This window comes from Tyto alba, unplaced genomic scaffold (assembly GCF_018691265.1).
Source record: "Tyto alba isolate M040663 unplaced genomic scaffold, T.alba_DEE_v4.0 Super-Scaffold_12, whole genome shotgun sequence".
Lineage (NCBI taxonomy): Eukaryota > Metazoa > Chordata > Aves > Strigiformes > Tytonidae > Tyto > Tyto alba.
Window position 1 is genome coordinate 5,367,349 of NW_024881274.1, and position 20,616 is coordinate 5,387,964.

Here is a 20,616-nt window from a genome sequence, read left to right on the forward strand (position 1 = left end):
AGGGAGAAGGAGGATGAGGAGCAGAAGGGGGTGTGAGAGAGAGGTGGGCAGCAGGATGCAGGATACCGGGGTGTGATGGAAGGATGGAGCGGGGGGGGGGGGAGGATGAAGGGGGAGGCCGTGGGGGCCGGGCGGAGGGGAGGGCGGCGGCGGGGTCCCGGGTGGGGCCGGGCACGGCCCCCTCCCGCCGCCGCTCACATGACGCCGCTCCCGGGATGCGCCGGGCGGTGCCGGGCGTGGGCGGCGGCGGCGGCGGCGAGAGGCGGCGGCGGCGGCGGCGGCAGCGGGGCCGCACCGGGGCGCGCCGGCTCCGCACCGGCACCGGGAGCGGCACCGGGAGCGGCCCATGGCCCGCGGCCGGCCCCCCGTGCCCGCGCCCTGAGCGGCCCCATGGAGCAGGTAGGAGCGGCCGGCACCGGCACCGGCACCGGGGCTGCCGCGGCGGGGACGGGACGGGTCCAGCACCCACGGGCGCGCCGCCGTTCCGGGTGGGGAAAGCCTGGTACAGGGACCCTCGGCTTCCCTCCCCCCGGGCACCCCGCCTGCCACCCCTGTGCTCCCCACCTGCTGCTCAGGGACCCCCTTTTGCCTTCGTGGGTGTTCGTGTGTCGTCCCCCCACCCCGCCCCGGTTGCTGCCCTGGCATCACACCCCCCCCCCCCCCACCTGCTTCCCCGGCATTGCCTGCGTACCCCCCCACCATCACCTACCAGCTGCGCCCCCCCCCCCCCCCCCCATCACCAACCTGGGACCCCCAGCATCACACACACACACCCACCCCCCCCTCACCACAACGCTTGTCCGGGATGCTCAGCCCTGGGGCTGAGCCCCCCCCTCCATCACCCATCCCTTCCCCCCCCCCCCCCCCCCCGGTTCCAGCGCTCCCACCAGCTGTGGCGTATATCCACAGGCTCCCTGCGTGGGCACCCATGGGTGCTCGCCCTGCCCAGGTGCCTGCTGTGGGGATGGATTCAGGCCAACAAGGGTGGGGGGTGGGGGGGGTGTGTGTGGGGGGGGTGGGGGGTGGCCGGGAGGGGACAGTCCTCGCTCTGCCACAGGTTTCTGTCACAGCCCGAGGTGTGTCTCGCCCCCGCGCGCTGCGAGCAGCGGGATTTGGGAAAAACGTTTCTGCTGAGGGAAGGGGCTGGAGCCGCCGTGGGGTGTGGAAAAAGCTCGGGGGGTGGGAGGGGAGCTCAGATGAGGCTGTGTCTGTTGGTCTTTCCTCTGTCTCCCTGTCCTGTTAGTCACCAGCCAATGCCTCCAGGAGCTGTCCTGGCTGCTGTTCGGACCACGATGTCCCTCCCCAGTGCCCACCCGGAGCTGGGGGTGCTCTTGGTCCCCCCAGGCCGTGGGTCTGCGTGGATGGAGCTTTTCCAGTGTGACACCCTGGGGGGGGCTCTTTCCCCTCAAAGCATCTCCCCCCACCCCACCACTGTGCACCCAGGTGAGGGGTCCATCCCCCTTCCCACAGCCTCTGCGCCCCTCGAGCTCTGCCTCGTGTTTTCATCACCTGCCCCATCCTTCTGGCTTGGCCCAGATCTGAACGCAGGATTTAACGCCTTGGTTGTGCCCCCCCTGCCCCCCCACCTCACCCCCACCCCTCCAGCCAGGGCAGGGGGGTCTGGGGCTGCACCGAGGACCAGGACAGAGTCACCACTTTGGGCATGACACATCCCCAGCACGCAGCGAGGTTTCACCGCACGTTGGGGGCCGTGTGCTTGTGAAACCTCCCCCCCTCCCCGTGAAGGGCTGTGGCCGGGAGAGGTGGCACAGAGTGTGTGTGTGGGGGGGTACATGCAACGTGGGCAAGCACACGCTGGCACCTTCACACACCCCGCCCCCCCCCTCAATCCCCCACTTCCCCGGACCCCCCGGGAGCTCCCACGCATCTGCCTCGCTGGAACGGCGAAAGCCAACGCCGGGACTGAGGAGGGGAAGCTGGGGGGGGGCGCTGCATGTGATATACTGACATCCCCATCCCCACGCTGCAGCATCCTCCCTGGGGGTGCGAGCACCCATCCCTCTGCACCCAAAGCCCCACGCCCACCCCCTGCCCGCTGTGGCTCAAGGTTTGCTTTCCCACTGGAACCCCCCCCTCCTCCTCCTCCTCCTCCTCCTCCTCGAGCACATCCAGCTGCAATGCAGAGGAGCTCCCGAGCAGCCCGCACGCCTTCCCCGCCGCCCTCGCTGGCGGCGACACCTTCGGAGGAGCTCTGGCAATTTTAGGCCGTGAGCGGCAGCAGGTTGCCATGTGCCCGCCGGCCCCCGGGCAGGGGCAAGCAGGATCTGGCAGCAGTGGCCACCCTCCCATCTCCCAGCTGCCATGGGCCACGGCAGCCGAGGGATGCGCAGAGCGAAAGGTCCTTGGGGGGGGGGGGGTCCCCCCAATTCCCAGCAGGATTTCAGCCCCTCCCTGATGTGGGATGAGCATGTAAGTCCGCGCCGGAACCTCCTCCCTGCACCCCCTCGTTGTGCTGCCCTGCGTTGCTCTGCCTCGCTGCCGGGTTTCATGGTGGATCCCACCCCAGATCCCCTTGGCCTTGCTCTTGTTTATCCCCCCCCCCCCCCCGCCCCCAGACCCGCTGGCGGGTAGGGGAAGGAGGGGTTGGGCCCGTAACCCTTTCGTCTCTCCGCCGCCGTATCAAAATGGCTTCGCGCCGCGCTGGCTGCCGAGAGGAAAAAGAGGAGCCCTCGGCCTGGAGATGTCTACGGGGGCGGGGGGGCCGGGAGGGTGCTGAGCACCGGGGGGGGGCACACCCGGCTTTGCCACCTGGGCCGTGGCCAGTGGCGTTTGTGTGAGACCCCCCCCACCCCGAGGGGACACCCAACGCTGGGTGTCCCTGTCCCCAGCCCCGCTGCCGTCGTCCCGCTCCGGCCTCGGGGAAGCTGTGGCCGAGGGGTGTTGCTGCCGTGCCCTACCCTGACACCGCGGCCCCCTTCCCCACCTCCCCCCCCCCCCCCCCCGGCTGTGCCAGCCCCGCTCCAGCGCCCTGCTTTTTGCTTTTCTTCGGTTTAATTCGTAGGATTAGGTTAAAACCCATCGCCCAGCTGGGATTCCCCATCTCATTCCCTTTGTCTGCTGCACGGAAGCGGCTCCGAAGGGAGCGGCAGCCTGGGAGGGGGGGGGGGGGGGGGGGCTCACGCTCCCCCTCACCCCAGCTCCGCTTCTCCAGCTGCTGGGATTTGGGCTGGGGGGGGTGGGGGTTGAGACATGATGGATCTGCTCTGCTAAACTGGGCAGGGCAGGTAGGAGCTGGAACGGTGGTTTTTGGATGGATGGTTATGGCATGGGGGGGGGGGGGGGTGAGCAGTGATGGCAGCTCTGGGGCTCGGGGACGTCGTGCCAGGGCTGGGTGTGCCATCCTGTCCCTGCACATGGGGACAGAGGAGCCGGGTGTCCCTGGGGGGCTGCAAACGGGGTCTCGGTGCTGGGGTGGGGCTGGGGGGAGACAAAGAGGGCTGGGAGGAGGAAGGGAGTGTCGGCTGGCTGGGTGCACGGTGGCACCCCGCTCCCTGGGGACCCCCGTGGGAAAGCTCTGACGGGAGTGGGGCTGGGGTTTGGGGGCTCTCCTTGATCATCGCCCCCCTCCCCCAGACCCTGCACCCCAGAATGGGAGTCACCCCTCGCAGGGGATGGCTGCTTCTCCCTGACCTTGCGGGTGGGTCCATCCCTGTCTCTGTACCTCACATAAAGTGGGGGTCAGGGCCACCGTGGCCAGCTCGGGTCGTGTCACCTCCCCCGGTGAGGGTGGCACAGGGGAGGTCACCCAGGAGTCCTGGGGTCCGTGGCCGCATCCCACCAGCAGCACCTCCTCTGCGCTGGGCTCCTGGCTGGCCCGGGGGGGCTGCAGGTAGGACGTGACTGTGTGTCCCCTCATGAGGGGACACCACGGGGACCCTCAGGAACGGTGCTGCCGGGTGAAGAGTGTGTGTGTGGGGGGTGTCTCTGCTCCTTCCCCTTCACCCACTGCTGGGAAGGGCTGGATGTTGGTCGGGTCGGTCCTCGGTGCCAGCCCCGGCCGGAGGGGACATTTCCTGGAAAGTCTCTCTGGAGAGAGGCTGTGGCGGAGCCGGCTGGGATGGCAAGTCCTGTCACGGCCGGGCAGGGCGAGGGCAACTGTCCAGCGTGTCCCGGTGGGACCCGGAGCTGCTCCTCCCCGCCACAGGTGGGAGGTGACCCATGGCGGGGGGCTGGGGACATAGGGACCCACCACAGGCCTGGGGGGTGATGAGCGTGGGTGGAGGGTGGCCGGAGACGGGGTGCGGGCGTCCGGCTGCGCCCTCGCGGGGAGGAAACGTCCCGTCGCTCACATCCGACTGTTTGTTCCCTCCAGCTGCTGGGATGGTTCCCAAGGCTGGGACAGCGGCGGTGACAGCGCTCCCATGGGTCCCCCCTCGGGCGCTGGCACCCCTACGTTTCCAGAGCGCAAGATCCCCTCGTTTCTGTGGGTGCTGTCCCCCAGGGTGATGGGTGCTGCGCCCCAGGGCGGCTGTTTCAGCGTCTTGCGATGACCGACTGTACCGTGGTTGTGGTGTCTGCGGCTGTGCGTGAAGCCTGCGGAGGGTGAGCGGCGCTGCGGGACGTGCCCGTAAGCAGGATCGGGCCCTGCGGCCTCTCTCCAGCGCTGAGTTCCCGGTGATTCTGCGGCGGCTGGGTCGTTTATTTTTTCTGGTGGTGCTGAGGTTTTCTCCAGGCGCCCGGAGGAAGTCGTTGTTGACACAGACTTTCTTAATTGTGTCACGGAAAACTTGCGCTCGGCGGCTGGGTCTGCGCGGCGTGGCACGGGCTGGCACCCCTGGGGCGTGCGGGGCAGAGCTTGGGTGCAGGCAGGGAAACGGCTGCTCGGGGAAGGGGGGGGCTCGGCGGGTGGGTCGGGGCTGGCGCGGATCCTGGCTGCGGGGGGCATCGCAGGGATGTGCCGGAGCCCTTGGCGTGAGCCCAGCCTGCACCGTGTGCCCAGCGCTGGCCCGGCACGGGCGGGAGGTCGCGTGGTCCCAGCATCCTCCCTGTGCCCTGGGGTGATGAGTGGATTTAGGCCACCCCCCGCCCCCCGTTACCCCACGCACGGAGCCCTGTCCCCGCTGGGTACCAGGGTGAGGACGGTGACACCCACCAGTAACAGAGGAGCCATCTCAGGGTGCCACGTTGGGCAACTGCGAGACCACCCCACCGTACCCTGCCCCAGACCCCCTTGGGTTCACCCCCATTGGGTTCAGCCCCCCTTGGCCGAACCCCAGCGCTGCTCTGTCTGTCCGTCCGTCCTCCCCACCGTGCGTCCCCGTGGGCTGTGGCCGTCATTCCTCCCTGGTTTCCTGCGCCTCCTCCCGTTTTCCCGTCACGTGCGGCTTCGTTTCCCCTCCAGCGTTGCCCCCCCACCGCCCCAGGGCCAGCACTGGGGCCCGGCCGTGCCCCCCCGCCGTGGGACACTGAGCCCATGGTGACTCAGGGCTCGTGTCACGGCAACGTGGCTCCCGCCGCCACCGAAGCACCTTTGAGGTGCCGTTTGCACCCCAAGACTCAGGTGTGGGAGTTAATTTACTCGGCGGCTGCTTAATGACAGCTCCGGGATGCTCTTCTGTGGTCCAAGCAGCCTGAGCCAGGCCAGGCCCTGTCCGGTTGTCCCTGTCCCTCTGTCCGCCAGGCAAAGTTCCATCCGTCTGTCCTGCTGTTTCCCGTCTTCGCCGTTTCCTTTCCCTGTGGGTCTGTGTCAGCCTTTGTCCCTCCGTCAGCCCCAACCCGGGTGTTTCCGTCCCCGTGTCTGCCTGTGCCAGTCCCCATCAGTCCTGTCCCCCTGTCCTGGCATTTCCTGTCCGTGTGTCCTTCCGTGCTTCTCCTCCCGCATCGCCTGGCCTCGGCCTTGCCCTGCCGGTCCCTGGCCGGCTGTCCCTGTCCCGCTGTCCTGCGATCCCTCTGCTCACTCCCTCTGTGCCCGTTCTGGTCAGTTCTGCTCCACGTCCCTCTGCCCTGGGTGTCCCTGACCCGGTCCCTGGGTGTCCCATCCCCATCTCTGTTCTGGTTTCTGGATGTCCTTTGCCTGGTCCCAGTCCCTGAGTGTCCCCCACCCATCCCTGGATGTCCCCTACCCATCTCTGGGTGTCCCTTGCCTGATCCTGGTCCTGGTCCCCAGATGTCCTTTGCCTGCTCCCGGTCTCTGGGTGTCCCCTACCCGTCCCCTGGATGTCCCTTGCCTGGTCCTGGTCCCCGAGTGTCCCCTACCCATCTCTGAGCGTCCCCTACAGATCCCCAGATGTCCCTTGCCTGGTCCCGGTTCCCGGGTGTCCCTTACCCATCCCTGTGTCCCCTACCCATCCCCTGGATGTCCCTTGCCTGGTCCCGGTCCCTGAGTGTCCCCCACCCATCCCCTGGATGTCCCTTGCCTGGTCCCGGTCCCTGAGTGTCCCCTACCCAACCCAGTGCCCGGGTGTGCCCCGGCTGGCCCCGCTCGGGCCGCGGTGCCGGTGCCCGCGGTCCCTCCCGCCGGGGCGGGCCGTGCCGTTCCGCGCCCCGCCCGCTCCCGCCCGTCGCCGCGGGCGCCCGGAGGAGGCGGAGCAGCAACCGGGGGCCGGGGCCGCGGCCGGCCCAGCCCGAACCGAGCCGTGCCGTGCCGAGCCGTGCCCAGCCGGACCGGATCGTGCGGGGCCGGCCCGAACGGGACCGTACCGAGCTGAGCCGAGCCTTGCTAAACCGGGCCGGATCGAGCCGAGCCCGGGCGCTGCGCCCCGATGAATGGGATCGCCTTCTGCCTGGTCGGGATCCCGCCGCCCGCCTCCGCGGTGAGCGATACTGGGGGGACGGGGGAGGCTGTGGGCTCGGGAAGAGGGGGAGTAGGGACCGAGAGGGGGGAAACTGGGAGATAGTGGGAGCGCTGGCCGTGAGGGGCTGGGTGTTGGGTGATGCCCAGGCTCCTCGGGGCCCACGGACACCCTGGGGATGTGCCTGGGACCGGGGCAGAGTGGATGCCCTGGGATCGGGGCTGGAGGGGGGTTGGCCGCCCACGCAGGGCTGCGTGCCACGGGCGACGCTGGCCTCAGCGGCTCGTCCCCGGTGCCCAGCCAGGCTGGCGGCGTGGCAGGGCGAGGGGGGCTGAGGTGCCTGGATCCAGCCATGGGGCTGGAGGCGAGACCCTGGGGCTGAGCTTCCCCTTCCCCGGGACAAGACCCACGCACGCCCACGCGTGTTTCCTCTGAAATTCCCAGCTGGGCTGTCTCCTTGTGAATCCGGCTGCTCCATCCTAGCCTGCTCCATCCCCGCCAGCTTTTGGCACCGGGTGGGCAGCAACCCCTCCCTGACATGCCCGTAGCCCCTCAAGGTCCCATCCTGCCTCTCCGTCTGGCTCCCCCAGCTCCACGCAGCCCCCCCCCGCCCCTGGCCTCGAAGCAGCGCAGACATTTGCAGCACGGCTGCCCCACGCTGCGGATGCTCCTCCCGTGGCGTGGGCATCGGCATCGCCCGGCGCGGCTGGACCGGAGGGCGCTGGGGCGATCCCCGTCTCCCCTGGGAGCAGCGTGGTGCCAAGAAAGGCCAGCCCAGCCGCCAGCTAAAACCCCATTTCCTGCCCGTTTCGTGCCAGATCCTGCCAAAACTGTGGGGTGGGGATGGGGGATGGCACTGGGTGACCCCAAGGCTGGGCTCCGGTGGCGGGGGGCACGCCGGGGGTAGCACCTGGGGCGCGGGGAGTTTGCAGCCCGTGGTGCTGGACTGGCACAACGCCTGTGAATTTGAGCAGAGGTTGCACGTCCTCGCCCCAGAGCTGAATTTGGCCTCTGTTCCTCAGTTCCTGGTTATTTGAACTCGGCTTCCCCGGCCCGGCAATGGGGCTAATAACCAGCCTCAAAGGATTAATTGGGGTGTGCGAAATGGTTCAGATATGAGGAGTGCTGCTCGTTGCAGCGGCTGAGCATTAATCATGGTTTCTCTTCAGATTCTTCCCTGCTTACTCCGTACCGCTGAGCGCTGGGGTTTGGATTTTTTCGGGGCGGGGAGGGGGGGGGGTGGGGAGGGATGTTCAAGTCTTTTGAAATCTGCTCTTCTGTCGCATTTTGGGGTGAAACGTGCTCTCCTGAGGGGCAGCACGCGGAGCGTGGGGGCTTTGCTCGGTGCTCACTGGGTGATCTGGGGGGGGAATTATTTACCCGCCTTTGCGGCCGGGGAGGACGGTGGTGAGGAAGGCGCTTTGCAATCCTCCAGTGAGGATTTTGTGCTGTGTAAGCAGAAATCCAGCCTGACGGCCGCCCTCAGGGCTGCGTGGCAGGGGCTGAGCCCCACTGTCCCCAAGCCTTCAGCCCACGGCTGCTGCCCTCGTCCCTGTGTGGCTTCTGCCTCCGTCCCTATTTACCTGCACTTGGCAAATTGAGTTTCTTAATGCCTTTTTGTTGTTTTTTTTTGTTTGTTTTTTTTTTTTTTTTTCTTCCCCTCTTTCTTTCTGAACCCTGAACTTGAAAGACAGGAAAAGCCTGTGCTCGGGGCTGCTGCCGCAATCCCGCCTTGCAAGCGCGAAACCTGGCACCGGCGCTGGGCCGGGGCACGTGGTGTGATGCCATACGGGGTCCGACTGGCCACGGCGAGGTTTTCGGAGCTGAGGGTCCCCGGCCTCACGGAGGGCTCTGACCTCCCTGCCAATGTGGTCTTAAGCTTGACATGTGTCACGCGCTGTGCCCGGCTGGCAGCTCTGGCATCCGTCTCTCGCACTACGGGGGGACTGGTGGGTGATGGGTCGTGTCCTAAACCCCCACGGGGCCGGCAGCGCTGCCCGGGCCCCATCAGCAGCAGCATCAAATACCAAGGAACCAGTTCTGGGCGTTATTTAGGGCTTGGGGACCGTGGCCTCTGGGGGTTTGACGTTATCAGTCTGGCAGGGGGGGCATCTGGTGACAGCTCTTGGTTTGGGGTCAGCGTGGGGGCTGGCTTGCGTGCCCCCTGTGAGGTGTGGGTGCTGCCGGGGTGCGGGTGGGTGCTGCCCGACCAGGTACTGAGAGTGCTCAGACTGGGTGGCTGGGGTTTCTCCCCAGTTTGTGCGGAGCCATCCACTGGGAGAAAACACAGAGGGATGGGGGTGTGGGGGGGTCATCCTGGGAAGCCATCGAGCCCCGGGGATGGTCTTTTATTCTCATTAAAGGGCAGAAAAAAAAAAATAAAAAAATTAAGTTTCAAGTCGGTGCCATCCCATTAATAAACCAAGTTTGTCTTCAGCAGACAGCAAGACCTGATTTAAAAAGGAATGGAGATAGATGACCTATTTTAAGCTCTCAAGTTGGAAAATATCGACCTGGCTGCCTCTAGGCCACGAGCGGCGGGGCCGGCTGTGCGAGCTGTGCCGTGCCGTGCCGTGCCGTGCCGCCTGCTCCCAAAACCCGTCCGGCTTTCCAGAAGCCGGCCCGGCTTGGGATGCCGCAGGTTGCAAACCAGGGTGGCTGCTTTAAACCTGCCGCCGACCTCCTGGCCACAGCCCAGACGTCTCCGGCGCTGGCTCGAAGCACCCGAAGCGGTTGACTCCTTTTCCGCGGCTGCTTATCCCCAGGATTTCATTAAGTCTCCCCTAATTGCCTTCTCGGGCCGCGCCGCAGCGAGCACACCTCCGCCGACGCGGCTGCGTGTTGCGAGATCGCCGGCGTCGCGGTCCGGCAGGTCGGGGCTGCCGCCGTGGGGGGGTTCTTCGGCCGCGTGCCCGGTGGGTTTAGTCCCGGCCGTGCCAAGCCGTGGGGTCCCCAGCCCCTGAAGCGAGCGGATTTCCCAGGGTGGGAGGATGCTGGGGCAGAGGGGCGTTGGTCCTGCTCCCCAGCCACGCCGGGAAAATGGGTGCTGGAGGGTAAAGGTGGAGCTGGGCTCTTCCCAGGGAAAGGGGGGGGGGGGGGGGTTGGGTCGAGAGTCATCACGAAGTGGCTGAAATGAAACGCCGGTGAGCCGTGGGGACTGATCCTGCTCTGGCCTGGGGAGGGGTCCCAGCAGGGTCCCCTGGGCTGCGCCTGCGAGTGCTTTGCTTGCTCGAGGCTCCGTCGCAGCACGAGGGAGCTGGGGCTGTGGTGAGCTGGGGGGGGGGGTGGGGGGTAGGTTCCTGCCATAATCCCTGAGCCCAGCCGCTGGTGCAGCCCCTGGGGGGGCCAGCTTCCCCCCGCCACGGGCAGCCAGGCAGGTCCTGGGGCTCTGTGGGCCCCCCTTGCACTGCCACCCGTGGGGCAGGACCGGCTCTGCCATAAAATATCCATCACCGGTCGCACCCCCAGACCGCTGTGCACCCTGGGGTGCAGGCCCCGGGGTGCCCACAGTTGCTATTCCCCTCCCACCCCCCACCCCCCCCCAGATCCCTTCCAGCCACCCCAGTGGCAACAGTGGGTCCCTTTGATGGGGCCGAGCGCGTGGGGCAGCCCCGGGGCGGGTGGGACGGAGCCTGGTGGCTCTGGGGGACAATCGCGCTATTGTGGCACATAGTGGGTTCTTTTTCTGCCGTGCGAGGCGGGGGGCCGGGCCGCCGGGCCAGCGCTTTCGGGGTGAAGCGTGGTCCCCGCCGGGACTGGCGGTGACTGGTGTGGCACCAGTGGCGGGACGCTGATGTCCCTGGGTTTGGGGGGGGGGGCAGTGCTGGAGGGGAGACGGGCTGGTCATTTGGTTTGTGGATACGTGTGGGCTGCGGAAAAATGTGGGGCTGCTCCTAATCTCAGGAAAACGCTGTCAGGTGTCGGTGCCAGGGCTGCGGCAGGGCAGGAGGTGCTGCAGGAGCGCAGCTGTCCCCAAAGCCACGTCCCCAAAGCCACCTCCTGTCCTCGCTGTGGCTGCAGGGAGGCTCAGGACCCCGCTCGGCTCTTTATTTTCACCATCCAGCGAGGGATGCGGGATTTGGCACTTCTCCTGTGCATCTCCCCCCAACCCGAGCATCACCCACCCCTGCGCTCCCTCCCCAGCCCTCAGGCTGGCTCATGACCACAGGCAGCACCCCAGGGGGGTGCAAGAGGGTCCCCCGTGTGTCCGAGGGGTGCAAGGCCACGGCCCCCACCCCAGGCCCCCGGCCTTGAGCGGGGCAGAGGCTGGAAGGAGCGGGCAGCCTTCCCCTGACCTCCCCGGGTAGGATTTTCCGCCGCGGAGAAGCGGGAGCAGAGCGCAAGGTGCCTCTCGGAGCCGCCGGAGGAAATGGCTCATTGTTAGCCCTGCTGAAAAAAAAGAGACCCAAAAAATTGGAATAATGAGGCCAGCTTCTATTTGAGGGTTTCCATGGGAAAAACAGGAAACGGAATCCTGTTACTTTTCTAGGGCTTGCTGCCGATAACGCTGTTTTTAGGACAGGACAGAGAATGAGGAGGAGGAGTTGGGGATGAAGGCAGCCCCGGCAGTGAGCCCTCTTGGTCCTGCTTCCTCATGGGCTGGGAGATAAAACTCCTCCTCGGTGTCGCTCTGGCTCGGTGTTTCCCAGCCTCTCTGGCGCGGGGGCCATCGGGCAGGTCCCTGCGCTGAGCGCGGACCTGGACCAGCTCTGGTGTGTGTCCCCAACCCTCGTCCCCACTTCGGAGCCACTTTCTCCGCTGGCACCGTGTGTTAAGGACAAGCTGCGTGGGCTGGGGACCCGTGGGACGTGGGGGGCACTGAGGGGGCTATGCCCTGGGGGAAGAGGCCACCCGGGATGCCAGCAGCGGTGGGGACCAGCACAATAAGAGCCACAGTGGGCACGAGGGCTGGCAGCATGGCAAGGAGAGGTCAGGAAAGGCGACGTGGACCTCCGGTCACATTCCCAGATTTTTCTTGATGTGGCACCAGTGATTCCCAGGCTGGGCGAGCCAGAGCCCTCCGGAGCTGCTGCTTTGAGACACAGCAGGAGTGAGAGCCCTGCGAAGCCGGGGTTGGTGTCCCTGGTGCCGAGGCTGCCAGGAGTGGAGCTCAGTTTGGTCACGATAGAGCTGGGAGGGGACGGAGCCAAGTGGGGACCCGGCGCGGGCTGACGACAGGGCTGCGAAGGAGACGCTGTCAAGATAAAAGTTTGTGTTGGGAAGGAACAAGGCGATTTCCTTCCCCGCGTTAACACCCAAACCCGAGCGGGAGGAATGTCAGAGAGCCAGTTTGCGGCTCCTCCGGCCTCCTCGCCCCTCCGCTTCTCTTTGGCACTTGGCTCGGTGTCACCAGGGCAGCGTCACCCCCCTCCCGGCTGCTTCGGAGGGTGGGGATGCAGGTTGGGGTCCCCAGCCGGGCGTGTGGCTCTGGTGTGGGGTGGGATTTGGCAGGGGGTCAAGCCGTGCCCTTGGCAGCACCCATCCAGCCGCTGGGTCCTGCAGGACTCCTGTCCTGGGCCGTGCCCAGGCCTGGCTGCGGGGACGGGGAGCCCCATGCCCGAGCCGTGGGTCCCGGCGGTCATCCCCAGTTCCCCAGTGGCACTGGGAGCGGCTTGGTGGGTGCCTGAGTGCTGCCGAAAGCCAGGCGGTTGTGGAGCTGCTGGGAAAAGAGGACGACGTCCCCTCAGCAATTTAGTGGGTGCTCAGAGCAAACCCTGCTAGCTTCGCCCATCCCGACAGCCACCTGGGGGGGTTCCTGCCTACGGCCGGTGCATCCAGCCCCATAAATCCGGCCAAGGACATGGCGCAGGGGGCTGCCAGCAGCCTGGGGAGGGGGCTGTACTGGGAGACATCTCTCCCAGTTTCTCTCCATCACTGAGGTGTTGCTGCCTCCTCTTCCCAGCGCTGCTGCTCCCGTGTGGGATGTGCATCCGCTCGCCAGCGGCTCCCAGCCCACCTCCCTTCTGCTTCGGGGTGTGTGGGGGGGTTGGTGTATGCAGCCAGGCTGGGCCAGAACATCCCGGGGGGGCAGGGGAGCATGCGCCGGCTGTGTGCAAGCAAGCAAGCACACACACACACACACCCCCCCATCAAATCCTCGCTGAGCTGGAAAGCTCCTCAGCCCTGGTTTGGGTTAAAGAGAATTAAAATGCTTTCTCCTGCGATGCGGTAATCCCGGAGGCTGGGGCATGGCCAGGCTCGCAGCGCGGTCGCTTGGGTGCAGCCCCCCGTTCTTCTGCCAGCACGGCCCCCCCCCGGGCCGGGTCCCACTGCCGGAGCATCCCCACCTTGCCTGGGGTGCGTGGGTGGGTGCAGGCAGCCCCTGCCCGTGGGGAACCGTTGGTCTTGGTTCCCTTTGGGGGGTGCTGCCTCCCCAAATGCTGCCTGAGCTGGCCCAGACCGAGTGGTGCAGGTGGGACCCCCGTCCCCCCTTCCCCACCAGGACCCGCCGCAGGTGGGAGCCGGCAACAGCTTTGCCATATAAGGGCTGGAAATCGGTTATTGTCTCAACATGGCTTTCTCCACCCCGAAAATCCTATTAAAACCTCATTTTTCTGACCCTAATCTCAGCTCGATGTTTGGGAAGGATTAATGTTTGCTCGCCCCCCCCCAGCCCTGCGCGCTGCCGGAGAACCCTTCCCGCACGGAAAGCCGTGCTGGAGGAGGGAGGTTCGGGCCGAGCCCAGCACGCCGTGGTGGCGGCAGGACCGGCAGCTGCCTGTCCCTCTGTCCTCTGTTCCTGCCCAAAGTGTGACGTTATCCTCGCTGCGTGCCAGGGGCCGCGATGGCCTCGCTGGCAGGGACCCATGGCCGCAGCTGGTGGGGCCAGGACATGGGGCAAAGGGTGTGTGTGTGGGGGGGTGGGGTGGGGTGTCCCCCCCCCTAATCAGAGCCACCCCAGGGGTCTGAGAAAAGAGGGAGAGCTGTGGGAGCAGCAGCCGTGGGGCAGCAGGGTGACATTGGTGCAAAACACGGGGAGCCTCCCCCTCCCCCCCCCCCCCCGGTAAGAGCAGCGATTCCCGGAGCGCTCCCCACCGCCGGCGGCAGCACTTGGCTTTGCACGGCTCCTCCGTGCCTCAGTTTCCCAACAGGTTGGAGCTGGGGGTGCAAGCCTGGGAGGCGATGCCGGCAGAGGGCCCTGCAGCCCACCAGCAGCGGGGGCTGTCCCCCCCCAACGCATCCCCACCCCCCCCCCAACGCTTGCGCGCCTGTCCCGGCGTGCCGGCCGCGGCGGCGGTGCATGCCGGGAGCGCGTTGCCTTCCCCCTTGCTCCCGTTTGGCTGCGTATTTAGGACACTCCTGTGCAAAACACAAGTATTTTGGAAGGCGTCCAGGCGTGCTCGCATTCCTCGGGGTGGAATCTGCCCCCGCGAACGCCGCCTGACCTTTCCCGCTTTGGGCTGCGGGAACAATCTTGGGGCCCATCCTTCCCCTGACAACCCCCCCCCCCCCCCACCTTCCCCAGGGCTCTAGGGACCCCTTCTCCAGCCTCCCCCTGCACCCCCAGATTGCTGGGGCAGCTCCTGCGTGCTCAGCGCTGCCAGGAAAGGTGTGAGCGGAGGTGGCAGGATCAGACCCGCCGTCCCTGGGGCAGCCAGTGCTGCTCCAGCTGCCCCGGGACCCCCGGCTGGACCCAGCCCGCTGCAGCAGGCTGCTCTCCCCACCCCCCTTTCAACTGGAAAACAAAGCCCCCCCCCTCCAGGTGCTGCCCCCATCGACAGCTCTGTCAGCCCCGTCTCACGTGTCCCGTGCCTGCTGGGACATGCCAGCAGCTCTGCAGGCTCCCTGTCCCCGGGTGACGTTGGGGTGGCCGGTGATGGCAGGGATTTGGCTCCCACATTTCCCCACCCCGATTTCTCCCTGGGCTGCCCGTGCAGAAACACCAGGACAGCGTCATGGTGTGCGCTGGGGGTGTGTAGCTGGGTCCCTGGGGACACGGGTGCCACCAAGACAGGCCCCTGGCCGGGTTTGGGGGAAGCACTGGGGCTGTTTTGGGGCAGAGCCGTGGCACCTTGGCCGGGGTAGACATGCCGAACGCCGAAGCACTGCCAGCATGCGGGGGGGGTCCTCGTGGCGTTGCACCCCGGGGACTGTCCCCTCGCTGGTGCCCGGTGCCAGCCTGGCTGGTGGCTGCAGGAAACGGGTTGATAGGGCTGGTCCTGCTGTCGGGGTGGAGGGGGGCCAGAGGAGAGGAGGGGGCCACGGCGGCGAGGCTGCGGGCTGCAATCCCAGCAATGCCCGGCATTTCCCCGGCGCGGCCGCACGTGCCTCTCCTCGGCCTCCAGCACGGCAGGAATGCGGCGTGGGGGACCCCCTCGTGCGGGGACGGGGCCAGGCAGCGTTGGGGGGGTCGGGCGGGGGGGGCAGGGCAAGGGGACGCTGCTCACCCGCAGCCCCTGCCTCGGTCGGGTGTCCGTGGGCACTGGTTTCACCAAGATGCTGCTGTTTTCCTTATTCCTCCCGTGTTTTGGCCGCTGCGGTGGAGAGCGGCTCGGGGGGCATGAAGGGGAGTTTGGAGATGGGGCAGGGGGGGCTGAGGGAGGGCAGTTTGTCCCCCTGGAGCAACAGGAGCCCCCCCAGCACCAGTGACAAGGGTGGTTTGCCATCCCTGCCTGGGGACTCAACACCGCGGGGAGGCAGGATTGAACCGTGGGGGCTGGTGGTTCTGTGCCCGGGGGACAACAGGGACCCCCCCCACCCTCCATGCCTGCAGCCCTGGGTATCCCCCAAAATGGGAGATGGGGCCGGTGGGGACACTCTTGGTTTGGCTTCTGGTGGGAAGTGTCACTGGACCCACCACCCTTTGCCACAGGCGCTGAGCAGGGGGGCCAGGGGGGGGGCTGTGTTGGTCCCCAAGGGGCTGTGCCTGCGGCTGGGTCTGTGTCTGTGCTCTGTGGACTCTGCTGGGTGCTGGGGACAGAGAGGGGACCAGGGGTGTCTCGGACCTCCCCCACTGGCTCCCCCCTTGCAGAGCCCGGTGGTGGCTCGTCTCCTGACTGAGCAGGGGGGGGGACACTTGCCACAGCCACAGGCTGTCCCCCACCCTGTCCCCGGCATCTCCCGGTGCCCTGCGGAGAGTGAGCAGAGGAAGGAAGGAAGGGGCCGGGAAGAGGGAGAGGAGGAAGCGGGGAGGGTGGGATGCCGCCCGGGGTGATGGAGGAAGGAGGGGGCGGATTAAAAAAAAAAAAAAAAAGAAAAGAAAAGAAAAGAAAGAAGAAAAGGGAAAGTCCAGGCAAAGTGACACCGCAGGCGGCGGGGGCTGGCTCGGTGCGGGGGGCGGTGGGCTGGGCACGCTGATCTTTGCCAGCAGCTGGAGCCCCAACCCGCCAGCCCAGCCGGGGCGTGTGGCCGCCCGCCCTCCGTCCATCCCACTGTCCGTCCATCCCACTGTCCGTCCATCCCACCCTCCGTCCACCCCACCCTCCGTCCATCCCTCCATCCCACCCTCCATCCCACCCCGGCAGAGCCGCGGGTGGCTGGGTGGGGGGCCGGCCGTTGCTTGGTGCGAGCCAGCGAGAGTGCCGAGCGTGCGTGGGGCATCGCCGGGCTGGGAGCACCGGCGCGTCGCCTGGGCCATGCGAGACGGCGCAGCCGGCCCTGTGCCCCCCTCGGCAACCGGCCCCCACCGCCCCGTTGCCCAGCTCGGGGGCTGAAGCCAGCGAAGGAGGCGGCAAGCCCATGGCCGTGCTGGCTACCAGCTAAGAACCGTCCCCCCCGCCACTGCTGCCAAACCGGGGCCCGGACTGCGGCTGTATGGTGGAGGAGAGCGCAAGCGGAGGGGAGCGGGGGTCCCGGCGGGTGACGCTGGGCCCCCCCCGGCCTCCCCCAGCCCCCAGCCCCATGGCAGTGGTGAGCAAGGGGCTGAGGAGCGTGGAGCGAGCCGGCAAGGGTTGGCGCTTCGAGCGTGCCGTCGGGGTGGACTGCAGCTCGCCCGAGCCCCGCTGCATCTGGCTGAGCAGCCTGCGCTGGCACGTCACCACCCCGGAGCACCGCCGGCCCCCGGCCCCCCAGCCCCGCCGTGTGCCCCCCCGCACCGACAAGTGCCGCCGGGTGAGAACCGTGTGCCGGGGATGCCGGGTGTTGCGTCTTGTTTTTGGGGAGGGAGGGGGGATACTTTGCATGTGTGTGTGTGTATGGGGGGGCGCTGGGGCTGTCACAGCTCTCGGGCAGTGGTGTGTCCCCTTCGTCCCCTCCCGTGCTGGAGGAAGGGCTGGGGGGCCGGTGGCCACAACGGCAGGGCTGTGCTCGGGTGTTTTGGTCCTGCTGCCCTGCTCGCCATGTCTGGGAGGGGGGACAAATCCTGCCCCCCCCCCCCCCCCACTAAGAAGGGCTCTGCGGGAGGCAGGGAATGCACTCCTTTATTCTGGGGAGTGGGACACTGGCGGGAGGTACCTGTCCTGTCGTGTCCCCATGGGGGGAGTGAGGTGGCACAGTGATATGGGGTACAGGGACCCGGTGACACCCGTGCTGGGGGACAAGGGACAGCACAGGGGTCCGGGCAGGCAGCGTGCCCAGCCCTCGGCTATCACAGCCGCTTGCACAAGCTGTTCTTGCATGGAGAAAAGGGGTCCCCCCCCCCCAACCTCGCTGGCCGCAGCCCTCAGCGGGATGGGGGGTTTGGGGGAGCTGGGCTAATGAGCAGGACGCAGCTGGTGGGAGCACAGGGGCAGCCGGGCTGAGGTTCAAATAAAGCCAAAAAGCCAGGAGGTGACTGGCCCCCTGCGGGAAGAGGGGACGGGGCACTGAGGACAAATGGCTGAGGTGACAAATCAGGTGTCGACCCCACTGCCAGGGGAGCTGAAGCATCTGTGGGGCCGTGAGCCAGCGTAAGGGGTGTCCAAGCCCACAGCTGGGGGCTTTGCAGCCCAAAAAGCTCCAAGCCGGGGTGGGTGAAGAGGGAAACTGAGGCACGGTGGTCTGGGATGGTTTGCTCTGCACAGCCCCTTGCAGGGTCTCTGCAGGGGGGTGACTTCGCTTGTCAGGCTGGGGGGAAAAGGGGGAGCTGGGGTCTGGAGGGGGGGCTGTAAAAATCCCAAAGGAGACTAAATCAGGGCAAGGCAAACAGGTCAGGGTGCTGGGTCCCTGTGGGATGGGAGCATTCCCGAGTGATCCCTCCTCCCGCCGTGAGCTACGGGACCTTGGGATGGAGACAGAAAAGGGCCTGGGAGGGATGTTTGTGATGCAGGGATTGCCTTTTGCTCAGCTGAAAGGCCGGATTGGGGTTCACGGGACCAGGTTTGGGGGAGCACCGATGCTGTAATGGTTACGCTGCAGCTGGGGATGTGTCCTCGTGGCCACGGCTCCGGCATGCCCGTGACACGGGGACACGTCCCTGTGGGTTGGTTGCTGCTGTTGGTGTCTCCGCCGATCCTACCCTCTCTGAGGCTTGTCGGTGCCGGTTAAAATCAGCAGGGCACATTCAGCTGTCAGCTTAAAAATAATCCGCCGAGCCGGCGGCCGACACAATGGAGAGCGCAGATGGGGACAGGCGCCACGCCGGGATGCTCATGGCCCCGGGGCGAAGGGCTTGGGGGTCCCCGTGGGAGCGTGGGGAGCCCGTTGCCATCTGGTTTTAGGTCACCGGTTGGGGTGTGCATGGTCCAGGGGGGGCCTGGGGGCTCGTGGGGAGCTTTGACCCCTGTTTGGTGCTGGGAGTGGGGTTTTTCTGGCTCTCCTATGGCAGGGTTTGGAGCATTGCGGCTCTTTTTATGTTTTGGGGTATCTGTGGCATCCGTGAGCACCCAAAACCCTTGTACCCCCCAGGTAGGCTCCGGTGGTGGTGGAGCAGGTCCGTGGGTGCTGTGCCTCGTGGGCTGCAGTGCCAGAGCCGTGCCCTCACCACGGGGACCACATCCCCAGGGGGACAGGATCCCCCAGCCCCACCTGCAGCCGGGCCCCATGCGGGACGTGCCGGCACAGGGGGTGCAGCCTGGCCCCGCTGAGCCGCCATCAGATTTCCCCCCCGGCAGCGAAAAGGCCCACTCAGCACAGGCGCAGACAAAGGCTTTTTGTGCCGCGTCCCTTTGTGCGTCCCTCTCCTCTCCCCTCCCTTCTCCCCCATCCATCGCTTCGACCGAGACAGCGCCTGAATTTTAACACCCTCGCCCCGGGATGGGCTCACTCCGGCTGCTGCGGCAGGGAAGGAGATGACACTCGGGCAGGACCCCGGCGGACCCCCCTCCAACCTGGCTGCCTCAGCCCTGTCTGGCCCTACCCGCTCCCAAATTGCTGATTTCTCCGGTTTTAGCGGAGCTTGGTGCTGCGGGGGCATCAGGCAGGGCCCTCTGCTCCCTTCGGCCACGGGGCTGCCCCCACCTCAGAGGGGCTGGGGGATGCACAGCCAGATGTGCAGCCACGGAGAGCAGCAACATCCCTCGCCAGGGCTGTGATAAACCATCCTGAACTCAGCCAAGGTGTCAGGACTCTTGCTGTCTCTCCAACCCCCTGCCCGGGCGCCAGGCGAGATGCCCGTGGCTGCTCTGGCTCTGCCGTGGCCCCGTTCCCCCTCCCGACACCGGCACCGGGGGCTGCGGGACAGAGCCGCATCCCTCTTGGCCCCAGCTGCTGCTCCAGGCAGTGTCCCTTGCCAGAGCCCAACGCAGTGCCAGGTCCTGGCCCTGTCTCGGGAAGCATCGCTCATCCAGCCGCCTCCCAGGCGGCTTTTTCCGGCTTGCCCGAGGTTATTACTGCGGCGTCATCGGAAGGGGACCTTTTGTCCCCGACTCCCCCGGCCGCCCCCATCTCTCCTCCTGTCACTTTGCCTCCTGGGTCCCATCCAGACCCCCAGGCACAGCTCATTCCCCCGCCCCCTTTTTTTTTTTCTTTAATTTCCTTTCCACGCATCTTCTCCCAAAAGGTCCCATGCGAGGAGCCTCAGGGGATGCTGGCGGGGTGGCCTTTGGGGACTGGAATTTGCTGCCGCAGGGACCAGGAGTAGAGAAGGGTTCCTGAGGAGCGGAGTGGCTTTCCCAGCAGATTTCAGCCCCTAGCACGGGGCTTTGAGGGGGGGGGTGGGGGGGGCTGGGGGGGGCCTGAGTGCCTACACCCCCCTCCCAGAGGTGACACCTTCCTCCTTGTCCCCTACAGCCAACACCCGGCCGGAGAGATGGGGCGTCCCCAAATGCCAACGCTCCCCCGGAGGGACCCTTCCCCTGGGTGGGCCCGAAGGCGGTGGTGCTGCGGAAGAGCTCGCAGGGGGGGTTCGGCTTCACCCTCCGCCACTTCATCGTCTACCCCCCGGAGTCGGCGGTGCACTCCACCGCCAAGGTAGGGCTGGGACCTTGGGGGGGGCTGGGGGGGACCCCCAGAGCTGCTGGAGCAGCACCCTGAGGTGCCGTGGTTGGATGCAGGGTGCTTGTATATGGGCTGGGGGTAGGCGGGGGGGGGGGGGTTCTGGGGAACTATGGAGTGGGCTACCCATCGCCTGCCTCGTTGGGGTGCCTGGGGGTGCCCCCACCCATGGGTGGGCCCTGGGATGGGGGAACCCGTGGAGCTGCTGGGAGACGTGCTCTGAGCGAGCAGCGAGTCGGCAGCACCTCCGGAGACGTCCCGGAGCCTTTCTGGTGGGGCACGTGGCTGTCTGCGGGGAAGGAGAGAATCCCTCAGCTCTGAAGGACGGCTCCGGCATCCCCGGAATGGCAGGAAAAGGCACTTCAGAGCCCTCGAGGCCAGGGGGAGGCTCGGCGCAGCGGGACCACTTGAGCCGAAGCGAACTGCCCCACGGCCACCGCCAAGCTGAGCCTGGGAGTGGGCGATTCAGAGGATGCCGTGTGAGCCCTTCATCACAACCCTCCTCCTCCTCCTCCTCCTCTTCCTCCTCCTGGCATCAGCGTGTCCCTTGGAGCACCGGGAAGTGCCGGCAGGT

The 20,616-nt window shown here is 66.9% G+C and overlaps 1 protein-coding gene across 3 annotated transcripts in view; it reads left to right on the plus strand.

Moving 5' to 3' along the window:
• Positions 1–259: 259 nt before the first annotated feature.
• Positions 260–20,616, plus strand: part of ARHGAP23 (Rho GTPase activating protein 23) — a 37,185-nt gene continuing 16,828 nt past the window's right edge. Inside the window, exons 1-2 of one of the 3 annotated variants that reach the window (XM_042787429.1) lie at positions 260–399; positions 19,839–20,018. In XM_042787429.1, the coding sequence (XP_042643363.1) occupies positions 391–399; positions 19,839–20,018 (189 nt within the window). In that variant the 5' untranslated portion in view covers positions 260–390. Of the gene's footprint in view, positions 400–6,539; positions 6,774–16,177; positions 16,803–19,838; positions 20,019–20,616 lie in introns of those variants that run through there. The other 2 variants (XM_042787428.1, XM_042787426.1) reach the window with 2 other exon arrangements.